Consider the following 18238-nt stretch of genomic DNA (forward strand, 5'->3'; position numbering starts at 1 on the left):
GACAACATATAGTTTTATTGTAAACATTTATGCCATGTTCCTTTCAATAACGGTGTCCGGCGTTTATCAATCTGTTACCTGCTACAGTACGTATTTAGCGCAAACTCAATACCTTGTTTGTACCTTGACTCTTGACTCAAGATCAGGAATCTTCAAACTATTTCTTTCTATTACCTCTTACGTTATCCACCTTCCTCTTATAAATACTTAGCTTAGATTTTCGCTTAGACTTTCCCAGCAATCTTTATCATGTCGGTGAATATAGCTTCCTGGAATAGAACGACCTACATAACTATTATCAAAATAATAAAAATTACCCCCAGGTGGAAAACTCCCTCTCTATAAAATAATGGCCATTACTTACTTAATATTTCAGTGTGTCCTATGTTGACGTCCACCAATGTGGCACCACGACTAGTATCTGGTGATGCTGTGAAGGAATTGAGACTCTCAACCTATAACCGTACCCCAGGGACAGTAGTTAACCTCGGATGTTATAACAACTACACTCTAGTTGGTACAGATCAGATAACATGTTCACAAGCTGGAGAATGGAGCTACTATACCAAACCATACTGTTCATGTAAGTTGAAGCTATGATATAAACCCGTGATGATTTTGTAACATTTGTGGCGGCGGGGTTGAGGTTCAAGTCAAGATGTGCATCATGTAGTGGTGCTAGTATAACTGCACGTTTTAAGGTTTTTTATGTTAGCCCCATGTTAGTCTAATCTGGCGCTTGGTTGGAACACTGACTTTTATTGGCATTGGAATAGCGAGTTGGATTAAGTGCCGTGGGTCGAATCCTCGTCAAGGTAAGAAAAATGCTGATGCTTGTGTCTGTGCTTCCGAGAGTCGGCCCGGTGTTAGTGCCGTTCACCCCATAATACATAGCTTACAATGAGAGAATAGATCACATTGTCTTGCTGTGATGCGAGAAGGTAGGCGTTCCTGCTTCCACAGGAAATAGATGTTACATCAGTGTCACAAGTTTCCATTAATATCTGCACACGTAAATAACCAAACAGCATCAAGGAAAATAAAGCTGACATCTCCGCTGTCGGGGTCGACTGATCGGATAATTAAATCTATGATATTAAGTACAGTACATACAGGTTACAAGTCATACAACTATATATCTTTCTTTGTACTTTTACTACGACAATATCAAACGCATTTCAACTGAATGATTAGTTTCTAATTTAGCCAAGCGACACCATCAGTTCTTTCAAGTGATGAAGTCTTTGTTTTTGATTGAATTCTGCTGTAAACAGACGAGGGTTATGGATTTTTGCAAAAATTCAAAGCCCGCCGGTTAACACAGTAACGAATTTAAATTTGATGAAAAACATTTTAGTGAATAACTGCATGATTTGAAGTAAATAATCCAATTGTTGGTGAAGACAGATATTGCCTAACATTGGTTAACACATGGTTTTACTAAACATTATCTCACTGTACCTTACTCATCAGGTCGGACCAATCTATCAAAACCACCGTTTGCTTCTGCGTGTAGTAAAACTGGCTTTTTCGATTACACAGTTTCTATAAGATATAGTTCAGCCTTCTTGTAATAAGTCAAATGATGTTATGAAACAAAAATGAGGTTTTTACAACAATTTACATTCGACAATGGGCCGAATGGAAAAACATGAAACATAATAATAAACATGGAATAAAAATAATGTGTTTCTAAAATCAAATTGAGATATTCTGTAAATATCAAACTGCTGTCCTTTATCGTCAAGGGGAAGCACTAGTTAGAAAGTTTCTCTTTATTTCAGCACCACAAGGTAATCAATTATCGGAGCTGCATAAACTACTGTTGGGGGTGGGAGTCGGTGCCGCCGTGTTGTTTGTGTTTGTATTAATTGGTATTATAGGGGCTTTAATCTACAGATCCAAACAGAGGAGAAAACGTGCTAGAAGGTAATTTCTCACTATATACTCACTGGCCATTAAGCTATAATAGCGATACCTTAAAGACTTGGTGGAAATATTCTCCCCTTTTCGTATATTAATAATGTATAAACAAAAGTGTAAAATGTTTCAAAACCTAGTCATGATACCTGTTCAACCGCTGCCGTTGATCAAATACTGTTATAAACATATGAGCATTGTACCACCCTATCTAAATTCTGTTAAATCTTGGGATACAATTTGGAAAGTAAAGATCTAACAAAAGGTTAAGACAGTTTAGTCTATACTCCTGCTTGTTTGACCTTTTTCCTTCAACTATCCTGCAAGAGAAATCAGCATGTATAGCTTTGAGGGATTCAAGAAGTTGATTAAGCTCTTGTACTTGCGCCGGGAATACTTGAAGCATTTACTTTCACGTATCTTAATTCCTGTACAATAAGACGTAACTCCTATTTGATTTAAATCTGTGAGTCTTCTCGATATGACAATGATTTGAAAACTTCTTGTGAATCCTTTTCATGCATGACGCGAGTGAATCGTCCATTCTTGCAGCCTTATCCTTGCTTGTTATATAATCCAATTCTCCAAAAATGTCCCCTTTATCTTTCTAGATTTCGACACCCTTCAACCGTTACCCTTGCTTATTCTGATTTTGATGGCTATCGTCCATTTGGGTAAGGTTTTGCCCCTTTTTCTTATTTGGGTAAGGTTTTGCCCCTTTTTCTTATTTGGGTAAGGTTTTGCATCATGCTAGCGAAAACTTTGTTGACTGCTTCCTCTTATTACCCCTCAGAATTCATATCATATATTGTATAACCGTTTCAGAGTTTTAAACTCGCATTTTAAAGAATATTCAGCACAATATTTGATTCTCCTTAAAATGAATTATGATCTTTTTATGTCCATCTGTAATACTCAATGATCACCAAGTAAGTACGTTATCCAAGTTGTACCAATAAAAATCATTTTTAAGGAACTGTAATCTCTAATCTTGTTGACTGTAAACCTGTAAACTTGTAAACTTGATATCACGGTGCCGTTTGTATGAGAGTTAATAGAGTGGTTGAGTTTGACGCGCGTCAACGATGTGATGAAGGGGAAGTGATTGATGTTCTCTTCCATTGTAACTAACTATGCCTGGTTTTGGTTTCAGAATCATATCACCCTTTTCCTACGACGACCGCGAGTTTTTCCCAGACGGAAGTGTCAAGCCGGTAGAGAAGGTAAAGCCGAGTCAACTAGTTCCACGGAGTGCATTAACATCCAGTCGTACTAGTCAGAATACATCTCGACCTACAAGTCCTAAAGTTACTATCAATGGTCCATTACCAGAGTTTAGAAGTAGATCGCGATCTGTTGATGGGGTGGTGATGGCAGTGCCAGTCCAGCCCGACCCCAGGGAGCTAGAACGATTATATTCTACAACTTTACCCAATAAACTAAAAAGACCCAGGTATGTTGTTATTATTCAGATTTTTTTTTTGATAATCATTCTTCGAAGAGACCAAATTTTTTGCTCCAGATTGGACCTCAGATTATAACCTATCTTTGCATGTCGGACTCTACGACCTGCATCACCTGACAAAACTGGGTTGTCCATCTGAAGGTATCAAAGTCTAAAACGTGTTATATTTATTATATTTCTAGCTATTCTGGAGAGTGGAAAGACAGGCAGGAATATAAAAGAATGGATTATTTTAACAGGTTCGTCAACTTATTCTCGAAACATCCAGTAACACATATACCAAACACTTTTTACCATGTGGGCTCTCTGGAATTCATCCTAATTATTCTAATTAAATAAACCTCAGTCAAGTATATCAGTTGTAGTGGCATTGACCTTTTGGAAGTTTAATGAATGAAAGTGTATAAACCAAAATTTTGTTTTTGACGCCATATGTGTTTCTATTTCTGTTTCAGACATGCCCTTGCTGAAGGTCATGATCCGTTTCTATGGCGACCAGGGTGAGTATTATTATTAATATTTGGTAGATTATAGATGCATATGATAGTGCTGCACTGAGAATTTCGGGATCAAGAAATGTCAGTCTGTGTATGACGTATACCAAGTATGAAACTTTACAGTTGTTATCGATGTCGTGATGATTTCAACTCCTACCAGAACAACCGAAATAGACTAGCTATGTTCCAAAGTATGGTGTCAAATAACCTACTGGACGAAATTTACCACTCGACCTTTCCATCTTATTTTAAAGCATTTAAGAGAGTTTTCTCCTTTTCAATAGAATTGATAAGAAGTACTTCTATTTCAGATCGACCAGGTGGATATTCGAGAGAAAGGAAAGAGTGTAAGAGTGTTTGTAGAGTTACATGCGATCATACCTTCCATACCTTCCATCACAATTCACAGCGACAGTTTTTTTTCTGAGTATGTCTATTCAGTAGTCGAGAAAAAGATTTTATAAGTCATTAGACAAAGTGTCATATCTGTGACAGAATTGATTTCAATTCTACCTATCGAAGATGAGATCGCTGTCTCTAGGAAGCAGTGATGGTGTAATAAATAGTATGATTTTGTCTTGTTGCATTCAAAATAATATTACTAACCATAAACAGTTTACCTTAGATATGTACACTAAGAATCGCCACAAAGATAAATCTTACTCTACGACAATTGTTAAGTATCTTAATTGAGAGTCTTTGTCTTTGGCTATAGGTTTAATTAAAGGAAATTACATTTAAAACCGTGCGATGTTTGGGTATGCAAATCTCTTCTGTATACTCATACAGTTACAGTCATTGCAATGTTTTATATTGAATTATTTACTGTCACACGTATATATTGAATTATTTACTGTCACACGTATATATTGAATTATTTACTGTCACACGTATATATTGAATTATATATCATCTAAAAAGCTGTTCATACTTATTATTTAAATCTTAATTTTTAATTATATTATCTGTAAATGGAGTAAATTATTTCGTTTATCGTTCTATAATTTTTGTTTGTGTAATGTGATGTCTTGAGCTGAATAAGTTGCAGATCAGCGTTTTTTGACAAAAAATATTCTTACAGTTCGAACCTTACAGTTCGTCATCTGCCATCAACGCCACGCCTTGACATAAGCCTGCCACACCCGCGCATCTCGACAATTGAGCAATGAAAAAAACAACCACTGCTCTGAGAATCTAATAGCGAAAACTCGAGCGCTAAACAGAAAAGCTAAGAAAGAAGCCGACACAACAATCTATTTCTAACAATCTCGTCTAAATGTGTCACACAATTATAAACCAATTGATAGAATAAGTATAGCACTTGTACTCAGATTGACATTTAATACAGTTGTAGAATTAACAAAAACTCTCAGATATAAATACAGGAAGTCCAAGAAAATCAATAATCAAGAACAAAAATTCCAGTTAAAAATACAAATAACTAGTTCAATATTTAATTTTGGAATTGGAAGTAAAAAAATGAAATTGTCATTAAGTGTTTGTTGTCAACTGTAAGGTTTCTTCATCGCCTGCTACTACTTGGGTCAACATTTCAGTGTTCGGCAGCAGTTCATGAGCTTCTTCTAAATGGTCTTCTTTTATAGTTCCATTCACGTTCCCGTTGACAATATTGAGGATATCTTCTCGCTCTGTTGTATTTGACGATTCTCGCTTTAAAATCTTAAAAGTCCGTCCAAGACTTCCTAGACTAGTTCGCGTACCGCTGTTACTGCTGGACACTGGTCGTGCTCTCTGTCTCTGTCGCTTGTGGCACCGGAACCACACAATGCCTAGAGCCGTTATCAAATCGATTTTGGGAACATCACAAAAAAATCTAGTTAATACCTCACGACGAAAGTTTTCATTCAGCCAGCAGTAGACGAAGGGATGGTAACACGTACTACTGACAGCAATCCAGTGACAGATGAAGAACACACGACTGTTATAGTGGAACACCTCTGCGTCCGGATGGAAGTCAGTTAGTATATGATACAGATTGATTGGTAGCCAGCACAGAGCGAACACTATTACCACAGCGATTAACAGCTTTATACTCTTACGTTTCGATCTGGCTTGCGACATCTGTTGATACTCCGTCACTGCACCGACATGCGTTCGCAACCATAGTTTATGAACGATGCGACCATATGCAATACCTATAATCGTCAACGGAATAAAATATTGTAAAAATAAGGTAACCACTGATAAATATTGTTCAAAAACATCGGAGGGAAAGCGTGAATGACATCGTTTTACGGTGGCGACGAAGTAAGTAACTTCTTCTACTGTGTTATAAATGCCGTAAGGTAATGCCAGGCTAATAGCAAACAGCCAAATTGTGAGTAGGATGAATAGAGAGGAAGTTTTAGACATTTTAGAATTAAAAGGCTCCACAATAACTCGATGTCGATCCAAAGCAATTACCGTTAATGTATAAGTAGAAACATAGACGGAGACAATTAAAGAAAAATTCACTAAATGGCACAAAATGTCTCCGAATGGCCATTCCGTTAATAAATTTCGTGCTATGTTAAAAGGTATATTAATACACGTAATCAGTAGATCGGAAACGGCTAAATTAGCGAGGAAAAAATTAGTGGGCGTATATAATCTCTTGTTTTTACAAATAACATAACACACTAGAGAGTTACCGAATATAGATATCACCGCTAGGATGCTATAGGCTAATATTAATACAGCTTTTTCCGTTGACGTATGACTCTGATGCAACTCCGACTGAAACGTAAACGTCTTATTAGTCTGATTATCCATAAATATTCCGACATAGTCTGTATTGGTGATGTTATTACTTGAGCCGAATAAAATCTCGTTTAAAAACTCCATCGACACCATGGTTATTCACATCTATTTTTAGTTATTTGATTTATAACAATAGTTTTGAAAGCACGCTGTGTGTTTAGATCACGCGTGGATATTTGTCTTTCATATGGGAATTATATCTTATAATATTTCAGGAACGCTGGCGACAAGAAAATTTATCGTTAGTGTTTTTATCTAACTATTATTGTAGTTCAAAACAACGTTATAAATATATCTTTAAAACAAAACATATTTATATCAGGAATGTTTTGCACCTATTAGTCCTGCAAACTTGTTTCAATTTCAATTACTCCTAGCAATTTATGTTGTGTCATTTTGCAACTTGCTATTTGTCTTGTAAATGTCACATTCTATCTGTTAACAACTGAGTTTAAATTAACCAAATCAGATATCAATTCGTTCTTGTAACACCTTAAATTATAACATTTCTAGTCCAAAGATTGGTTTAGTTCTACAAACAGACCAAAATCTCCCGATTCAGATTGTCACACCTCCCTTGAAAACTTGTACCATAAGTACCGTCCAATTAGAGATCAACTAGTCAACTTAGAATAGAGTTGACCACGAAGCAAATCTCAGCATTTTGACTAGCACTATCTAGCAACGACATTACAACTTTCCAAATTTTGTTTACCAGAACAACGTTTTATTTCCTGCAACGCACAACATAGACACAGAATTCTTAACAGACATCTATTATAATTGTCGATATAGTATATAATTATAATCTCAATAATTCTAGCAAAACACAGAAAGCGAATTTTAATACTGGCAAAGATAAAGATAAAAGTTCACTGTCGATATCTGAATGATGTACTACACAATATGGGGCAGTCAACAAGAGTCGATAGTTGTTCTGGCCCTAACTATGATATTCCGAATAACATCAAATATGGATAATAACATCGTTCTCAATGGTGTCCTTTACGTTTAAGTTCACTCTGCGATTCCACACCTTTTAAACCAACGAAACCTAAGACACAAACTGAAGTTGAAAGATTGCACTTTTCTCGGTGACCTTTTTCCCAGCACATCTGATTGCATTATCCTTATTATTCAGTACCTCTAGAATATAATTTAGTCCTCGTGTTTCTCTGAAGATTATAGGCCACTCCAGTACACTTAACTTGCTTACTGGTAACAACATACGTTTAATTTCATAATGATTCTAAAACTCAGTAATTTGGTTTTTTAACCCCCTAATTTACACCAAACTGTCTCTGTTTACACACCATTAGTAGCATCTAGAAAATAATCAACTATTTTCTTTTTCGTTCAGAATCTTGAACTCTGTAGTAGTATATTACGTAGTAGAAATTGTAAGCTGTCCGAGTATTGAAGTAGGCGAATACCATAGTGAAAGAGGCGGTGTCAGCTTTGTGATGGAAGACTTCATAGGTTACCTACAACAATATAGAAATTAATAAATATATTAAGACTGAACCAACTTTAATGAATCGTCTCTTTAACTCACCTAAAATAACTCTATAATAATATTATATATTCATTTTAGAAAGTCAGTAAGATTAATAAGTTGTTTTATTGAAATGCCATAATTGAATAATGGAATCGCTAAGCCGTTATGCTTCTCAAGAATGTCATTATGATGCCGTAACCGTAACTGGTTAGAACTACATATTTCTATCGTGGTTCACTCAACTGATATCAGAAGAGCGTTTTATATAGAGTTATGTCATGAAACCACGACAAACAACCTCTTTCTATTATTACCCCTTTCAGGATCCTTGATTGATTGCGTTATCCCCCAACCCCCAATCCCCCAACCCCCCCCCCCCCCCCAAAAAAATTCTAAAACACCCTTTTTTCTTGTAATTACCAACCTGTTGAAAACCCCTGGCCTAACTGATTATAGAGCCGACGTCAAGAAATATTGTAATATGATTATAAATAAAGCTTAAATTTTAATTAATTTAAGTAGCCAACCTATCGGATCCATGGAACACTAAGCTCCTGCAGATTAATCGGGTCTTTTCAGGATTATTCGGTAGATCAGCAAAATCCTTCGAATGATCAGATTCAGAAATATCGTAAGATGAAAGCAGACTCTGAAAATTCAATTTTTCCAGATTCTATCAACACGTGAGGATTTGCTGTTGCAGCACCAGACTACACCACTGGGATTGACTGGTATTCTGGATTGGGTTACTAATAAAACCTCTTACAAGGATTTCAGAACAAAAAATGAATAAAAAAAGGGAAATTTAGTTGCTCGAATACTAATCAATGAGGCGAAAATGTCCATCATTTAGGTTTAGGTTTTTACCTAAACTACCTGGTGGGCAATGATACAACACGTTGATTCATGGCAACCTGTTTGATGCGATGGTCAGTAGATATTGTAATATAATAACAAGGATACAAACCATAACACTGTGGAGCAGAGAATGCAGCGACTAATTTCAAGTCTGTATTGAAAGTTTTATGGTCGACATCACCAATTAATTGACAACCATGTTAATAAGTGTCTTTCATCTCATCATTCAAGAATTGCGTATCTACTCAGATGTTTAAAATCTTGAAGATAATTTGATGTATTTTGGAATATCAGTCTAAAATTATTCTAACTTGACGGTGAAGACATTGTAAACATTTTAACTAATTTCATATTTTTTAAATATTATACGAAATTTCAGACAATTACTCACCAGTTTGAGTCAATTTATCTCAGGCATCTCATCTCATCTTATCTAAACACAATTTCAATAAGGTTGAGAAACACATTACTTTATGCTTAATCCTAATCCTTTTCATATTTATATGAATAAAATATTGATTCAAAATATTTTTTACCTTTTCAGGTAGTTAAAACATTTGAGGGAAAATTTCTATAAATCCGAAGGTCTGCATGAGACCAACTATAACATTTTTACCTATTGATTAAACATTTGACTGAAATTCGGACACAACTGAAATACAATATTGAAAAAACGTACAATATAATCCTTACCTTAATCCTTTTGAAACACACCAGGCTATTGTACAAGACGAACAATCTTTTAAGCACTAATGTTGGGCAAAAGCACAAGAACTCCTTACCGTTGAAACCATTTGTCAGAATTCCCAAAACAATGGTGACAAGAACACATTACCTTTGGTTAGAAACATTTAACAAATATTCAATAATACGTGTACTGCCAAACAACAAACGAATCTTAGACAATGAAGAACTCCTTACCTTTAAACCATTTGTCAGAATGCCCATAATAATGGTGACCTTTAACAGACACATCTGAACCAGTACTCGAGAAAAAACGCACCGGGAACTCCTTACATTAACTTATAAACATTTGACAGACATCGAGACAAAACGTAACTCAGTTTCATGTGCTTTATTACATTTTGTAATGGATCAGCCGCCTTGTCAAGCTTCCCCGATGTCTTGTATAGGACAATAGAAGACTGCGACATGACACCTCTATGTTCGTCCATCGTTAGCCAGTCAAATTAATCGGAATAGAAATCATTGAATTGTGTTAATTGATTTGAATCGGCTGATGTGAGCTGCCTTATTTGTCAGGATTCTAAGAGATGTGTGACACACAAATACAGCAACATACAAGATATTTATAACTGGAGAAATTCAAAGACAAATGAGTTGATGTGGTACTTTTTTTTGAACCTATGAAGAAACATCTAAATGACCTAAATAATGTCGATGGTGGTTTTTATTTGTAAGTATATTAAATCCATAATGTTGGTCATTTATCACAAGTGTGGGCAAACCAGCTGTTGAAACAGTTCAACATTACTATTTACTCTAAAGTTTCGAATACAAATCCGTACAAGCAAGATAATTCCGTCAATAAAAATCTCGTCCGAAGTAGGGTAGAATCGAGAGTATAAGTTTCTACAGTAGTGGACTCCTCCAAAGAGAAGTACCATCATGTGTTTTGAAAAGAGTAAGTATGGTCCAGCCACTACTATACAGGTCAACATCATGAGATACAATCAGATCAATACGCCTGACCAAACAAATCAGACAACATGTACGAAACAAATTGGTAATATTTACTCTGAAGTTATGCCTGATACTAATGTTACGAAAGTAGGTAGATATTATTATTTTCAATTTAGTTCCCTCGTCAATATTATCATTATTCTCACAGTGTTGACAATCTCTTCAACTGGTTGGTCAGTCACTAAAACTTATTATTAGATGTAGTTTTTAAACCAATTACTTTACAGTATTTCTTAATTTCTTGAAATTATCGAGTCAAATTTTTTGCTAACAGCACCACTTTGTTATGATATGAAGACGAATCATACCAACCGTCTGAGAAGAGACAGAAGACTTCCAAAGCCTATTGTGTACCGACATCACGATTTGTCACACGACCAAACATACTTCAATTCTCATTCTTCAATTAATTTTTAATTTAACAATTTGTTCTGTTAATTAGTTTAACTTTCTCAGAAACTTGGTCAAGATAGATTAATTTGTACTTTAGACAAACACAGATCTTCTTCAGAGGGTTTGTTATTTAATTTGAAATCATTTCATTCCACAATCCAGACTTTTTGATGAACGCACCTGATCAACTCATCCGAAATTACCAGCTTTATATGAAGATATCAGTTTCTCTGGAACTCGTCCGACAGTTCTATAGTTAAAATATGATAAAACACTATTATGGATATACTACTACTTTCTTTAATTATTGCAAAGTTTCATTTCACATTCACATTCACAAAACAATAATGATAGAAACCAGAAGAACAAGCGTTTACACATACATGACAGTTATTTAGGTATGGTTCAACAGAGATAGTTATACACCATCCCGACTGTTATTTAGGTATGGTTCAACAGAGATAGTTATACACCATCCCGACAGTTATTTAGGTATGGTTTAACAGAGATAGTTATACACCATCCCGACTGTTATTTAGGTATGGTTCAACAGAGATAGTTATACACCATCCCGACAGTTATTTAGGTATGGTTTAACAGAGATAGTTATACAACATCCCGACAGTTATTTAGGTATGGTTTATCAGAGATAGTTATACACCATCCCGACAGTTATTTAGGTATGGTTTATCAGAGATAGTTATACACCATCCCGACAGTATCAGAGATAGTTATACACCATCCCGACAGTTATTTAGGTATGGTTTTACAGAGATAGTTATACACCATCCCGACAGTTATTTAGGTATGGTTTAACAGAGATAGTTATACACCATCCCAACAGTTATTTAGGTATGGTTTAACAGAGATAGTTATACACCATCCCGACAGTTATTTAGGTATGGTTCAACAGAGATAGTTATACACCATCCCGACAGTATCAGATATAGTTATACACCATCTCGACAGTTATTTAGGTATGGTTCAACAGAGATAGTTATACACCATCCCGACAGTTATTTAGGTATATGTTTCAACAGAGATAGTTATACACCATCTCGACAGTATCAGAGATAGTTATACACCATCAAGACAGTTATTTAGGTATGGTTTAACAGAGATAGTTATACACCATCCCGACAGTTATTTAGGTATGGTTCAACAGAGATAGTTATGCATTACCACTTGGTGCACACATAAACAAGATCAGACTATTTTATTTCTAGGTAGAATAAATAGTTATAGAATCTACACTGGCTAGTCCATTACGACATTATCTAAAATATACTGATCTACTAGTGTTTATGGTACATACCCAGATGTGTGTACAGATCTTGGCTAGGCTGGTGGTGAAATAATTACTATGTCTTGAATAAGTGAATACATATCAAACCTGATAGTCGCGGTTTCCGGATACACCATTTAGAATTTTAAGAAATTAAAAACACATTTAGGAACAAAAAAAACTTCATCTAAATGGTTCAAATCATCTCATTAAACAATCATTAAGATGTAACAATATTGAACATTACAATTTACAATGAAATTTCAATTTTCGGCATTTTTAAAAATCTACTCACCTAAATCTTAATTAAGGACCTGTTACACTTAACATCCGATTAGTATTTTCCAGGTAACATCGTCCGACAGCTCCGTTTCCAGTATATTAAACTTACTATTTATGAATGTAATAACGACAGTGTAATGCTGTATTTATCAGTAAGAGATTACTAACTGGTGAAAGATAAGATGTGATCCAGAATCAATAAACTGTAAACCGTTGTTTACGATGAAACTGGTTAGAGCAATATTTACGGATCAGAAATCTGACACAGAGACTAATAAATAAAACACAGGTTTGGGTTACTTAAATATGACATATCTGGATTGGTATAAAATGTCAACCGGAAGTAAAGTATGGTCAGAGAATGTGCATTACTAATACTAAGTATCATTTAATTGGACATTAATAGTTTCAAATAAACTACATTACTTATATTATTATGGACTCTCTGGCAGAAATGACCAAAACGCAGTGACATCAGGTTTACTAGAATGCGTAATCTCTCATCCACACACGGTTGTAATTTAACACAATTGTTTTACGTTCATCCCCTCATTGGTCGTGGTAATCGCCTATAGTACAGCAAACCAGCTAATCGACTAACGAAATGTAACAATAACATAACAAGTCGATTAACTGTTAACGGAGGAAATTATGTGGCACTTGCAGGATTTCAGGGACTAACTGTAAGAGTATCTTAGTACTTCACATAAATAAGGTATTAGTATTTGAAAACATATCTCAGAAGATTAAAACTTAAAACTCTGTGTGTTATAGTAGGAAGAGTTGAATTGAAAATATTGCAAGATTTAGTTTCGTTTAGGCATGACATGATAAAATATTTCAAACTATTTTGAAAGCTATGGTGCCAAAATGTTAAACAAAAAGCTATATTTCGCTTTGTTAGTCTTATAATGCGCAGAACCTTTTACTGTTTAAATACATTACATAGTCTGTTGCTTTTCCCGCTGCGTTAATGAATATCAGTTATATGAAATACTATCTTATAAATTTAGTGCTTCTTTATATTTCATATTACTAACTCAGGAAAGGGCAGATTATCGTCTGTTTAACCAACGTTGTATTAGATTTACTGCATATATGTTGAAGTATTTGCTTTTTTCGACCTATTATATCATTCGTGGATATACCATCTTCACAATGTCGAGCTATTACGAACTTCGTCTCATACCTTGACTGCAATAGCCAACTTTCTTGTATCATAGAATGTTGTAATTGTATTATACGCCAACGAAAACAGCCAATCAGAGTTCTCGACAGAAACACAAAAAACATTATGGCTTTGCGTTCACAGACTATCTGTCGAGTTCTCCATAATCGCTTCATAAACTTCCACGATACAAGAAAGGTGACTGTTGCAGTCAAGGTATATATGCAAGTTTGTATTAGCTTGACATTGAAAAGATGAGGATGTACATTAGAAATGTTATTGTTGTGTGAAAGACAGTTCCCGTTCTGAAATTTAGGATGTACAGTAGATGAAATAGAAATACATCGCAACAGAGAAAAAATTAGCTCACTGGTTTAATGTGGATGATTCCTTGCTTTTAATACTTAAAAGTATTTCATTGACTAGTTGGTAATCGATAAAGATCAGTAAAAACATTCCAGACCTACAGTGGATATTTTAATTCTATTACCGGCGAATGTGCGAATACAGTTCCATGAATTTGATTTCTGGTGTAAATAAATCATTGTAGTACATACAAATAGTGAAATATTGGTTATCTCCCTTTGGATGTGGACATCTTCAACTCTCTTTGCTGATTGATTCGTTTACTTGATGGTAAGTAAGATTGCCTGGACATACCTCCTAGAGTATTCATCCGTGTGCCAACTGTAAGACTAGGTTCAGAATATTCGTAACTATCCATTTTCCATTGCTAAAATTCGATGAATATGTTTCTATCATTATGTAAGTCGAGGCCTAAGCATGCCACATAATTTATATTTTAAAGTATGGAACAGACAGTTTTATGTGGATTTTATGAAGCAAAACATCAAAAATATGAGAAAACATCGAACTATTTTAATATCGGCTTTTATAATACATGCTTTGCTGGTCCAATTGCTAATACATTAAATAATATACGCTATTCCAACTTATTAAAGCCAACACATAATGGTAATAAATGGACTTGTTTTGGCATGATGCTTTTTAGTTGGCTGAAAAATGAACGTAGTATGATTCTTAATCTTATTCTTATCCAGAATTGACTACTGCAATACAGTACTTACTGGTATAACAGAAGAACAGATTTCTAAGCTACAGATGATCCAAAATCGGGCCGCCCGAATTTTTACTAAAACCAAATCAAGATCACACATTACTCCTGTTTTAAATGATCTACACTGGCTTCGTGTTCGTGAAAGGATCAATTTCAAAATTTTATCGCTGACGTATAAGACCGTCAACAAAACTTCCCCATGCTATCTTCAAAATCTACTCTCATTATACAAACCTAAACGTTCATTAAGATCTGAAGGCAAAATATTACTTGAGGTTCCTTCATACAACCTGAAAAAAATTGGCTCCAGAACGTTTCAATACAGTGCATCAGTAATTTGGAATAAATTACCGAAATCAATTCGACAATGTGAATCTGTGTCTGCATTTAAATGTAAAGTGAAAACTTGGCTGTTTAGTTACTATCATTAACTCACCAATGGAGATCACTGGAATGCGCCTTGAGAAATTCCACGAGGATCTAATTGCTCCGCAATATAAATATCATCATTATTATTATTTTTATTATATGATATAAGCATATCTTTCATCTTCATTTCAACAGCTAACTACCATTCAGCTTACAATCATATTCTATTTTTTCCATTAATAAATCATTCAACCTTATCGCAGCATCAACTCAAAATAAAAACGAGAACGACACAGAAATATTATATTACTCTCATTAATCACTCTTATAAATAGAGAAAAAAAAATTAAAATACCAATGCTGAGATTAGTTCAAAATTAACATATAGACCAAAAAAAACTAATAATATCGAATTATAAAACCAAATACCAACACTAGGTGAAACTACAATTAGTACTCTCTGGTTTTAATAAACCCCTTTAAAACAAATTCAGTTTGATCAAGAAGATACAAAGTTGTAAATAGCATACTTTAGAAATATTTTCAGGTATAATAGATATACGACGACGTTTTTGATAATGAAATATTTTTACAAAAAAGCAGAATACCCCTTTAAATGTTCGGAATCAATTAATTTAACTATATAATGTAACAAGGCCATGGAATGTTATTACAAATATTATATTTTGTTTTCTTATTGCAAAATTCTTGCTTTTTTGTGCTGTAATTATTTGTCTGCCTAGTAAAATGGATTTTACATATCTTTGTACTCTCCCTTCATTTCCAGCTCATTCAAAAATGAGAATTTTATATGTCTTTACTCAGAAATATTATTCATAGTCTTGGAACCTCAGCACCTGCAGGGATAAACAAACAGTTCTCATATTTAAATTAGTTTCTCATTTTTCTGTGATCTATATCTTTTGAGTTTATTATCTCCCTTGAAAAAAATATTTTCTTTCATCTAAGCTGAATGTTACATTTTTTGTCAGTTTAGTGTCGTTCTTCGTCGAGATAGCACCTTTGCCGTTTTATTTTTTTATTTTTTTTTTCGCTTGATAAAAGGATAACTCCCGAAACGTAGCTACATTTACTCTAATTGTATCGACTTTTACCTACTGTTAGCACGTTATCGTGTAATTTATTTTTTCCTTTATTATCAGTCGACTCGTTTTATTTTTATGTACCTCCAAAATATGTATCAGAAAGCACCATCAAAATTTATACTATTTTTCTAAATAAGTTTTAGAGAACAACCATCCCAGACGCTCCTTGTGACTTTGCGATTTTATGGAGCTGCTACATTTCGACATTTTGAATCTCAAACATTAAGTCAGACTGCCTACACAGTATTGCGAGACTATCAAATATGTTATACGATATTCAGGATAGATCTGAGAATCATGAAATATAACATACATTGATGGTTTATTAACATTATCAACTAAAGATTCATATTAAAATGTTATACGATATTCAGGATAGATCTGAGAATCATGAAATATAACATACATTGATGGTTTATTAACATTATCAACTAAAGATTCATATTAAAATGTTATACGATATTCAGGATAGATCTGAGAATCATGAAATATAACATACATTGATGGTTTATTAACATTATCAACTAAAGATTCATATTAAAATGTTATACAATATTCAGGATAGATCTGAGAATCATGAAATATAACATACATTGATGGTTTATTAACATTATCAACTAAAGATTCATATTAAAATGTTATACGATATTCAGGATAGATCTGAGAATCATAGAATATAACATACATTGATGGTTTATTAACATTATCAACTAAAGATTCATATTAAAATGTTATAAGATATTCAGGATAGATCTGAGAATCATGAAATATAACATACATTAATGGTTTATTAACATTATAAACTAAAGATTCATATTAAAATGTTATACGATATTCAGGATAGATCTGAGAATCATAGAATATAACATACATTGATGGTTTATTATCATTATCAACTAAAGATTCATATTAAAATGTTATACGATATTCAGGATAGATCTGAGAATCATGAAATATAACATACATTGATGGTTTATTAACATTATCAACTAAAGATTCATATTAAAATGTTATAAGATATTCAGGATAGATCTGAGAATCATGAAATATAACATACATTGATGGTTTATTAACATTATCAACTAAAAATTCATATTAAAATGTTATAAGATATTCAGGATAGATCTGAGAATCATAGAATATAACATACATTGATGGTTTATTAACATTATCAACTAAAGATTCATATTAAAATGTTATAAGATATTCAGGATAGGCCTGAGAATCATAGAATATAACATACATTGATGGTTTATTAACATTATCAACTAAAGATTCATATTAAAATGTTATACGATATTCAGGATAGGCCTGAGAATCATAGAATATAACATACATTGGTGGTTTATTAACATTATCAACTAAAGATTCATATTAAAATGTTATACGATATTCAGGATAGATCTGAGAATCATAGAATATAACATAATCAACTAAAGATTCATATTAAAATGTTATAAGATATTCAGGATAGATCTGAGAATCATAGAATATAACATACATTGATGGTTTATTAACATTATCAACTAAAGATTCATATTAAAATGTTATACGATATTCAGGATAGATCTGAGAATCATGAAATATAACATACATTGATGGTTTATTAACATTATCAACTAAAGATTCATATTAAAATGTTATACGATATTCAGGATAGATCTGAGAATCATAGAATATAACATACATTGATGGTTTATTAACATTATCAACTAAAGATTCATATTAAAATGTTATAAGATATTCAGGATAGGCCTGAGAATCATGAAATATAACATACATTGATGGTTTATTAACATTATCAACTAAAGATTCATATTAAAATGTTATAAGATATTCAGGATAGATCTGAGAA

The 18238-nt window shown here is 33.5% G+C and overlaps 2 protein-coding genes across 2 annotated transcripts; one reads left to right on the forward strand and one right to left on the reverse strand.

The window, feature by feature from the left end:
• Positions 1–384: 384 nt before the first annotated feature.
• Positions 385–4233, forward strand: LOTGIDRAFT_170155 (hypothetical protein; the record flags this gene model as incomplete). Its single annotated transcript, XM_009068795.1, has 7 exons — positions 385–583; positions 1785–1929; positions 2532–2594; positions 3074–3373; positions 3568–3624; positions 3841–3885; positions 4194–4233. The coding sequence occupies 7 exons, from the start codon at positions 385–387 to the stop codon at positions 4231–4233; spliced, it is 849 nt and encodes a 282-aa protein (XP_009067043.1).
• Positions 4234–5724: 1491 nt separating this feature from the next.
• LOTGIDRAFT_55047 (hypothetical protein) lies at positions 5725–6606 on the reverse strand (the record flags this gene model as incomplete). Its single annotated transcript, XM_009068780.1, has 1 exon — positions 5725–6606. A coding segment is annotated over one exon (882 nt), but the record flags the coding sequence as incomplete, so codon positions are not given.
• Between the last annotated feature and the right edge of the window lie 11632 nt (positions 6607–18238).

This window comes from Lottia gigantea (assembly GCF_000327385.1).
Source record: "Lottia gigantea unplaced genomic scaffold LOTGIsca_94, whole genome shotgun sequence".
NCBI classification, from domain to species: domain Eukaryota; kingdom Metazoa; phylum Mollusca; class Gastropoda; family Lottiidae; genus Lottia; species Lottia gigantea.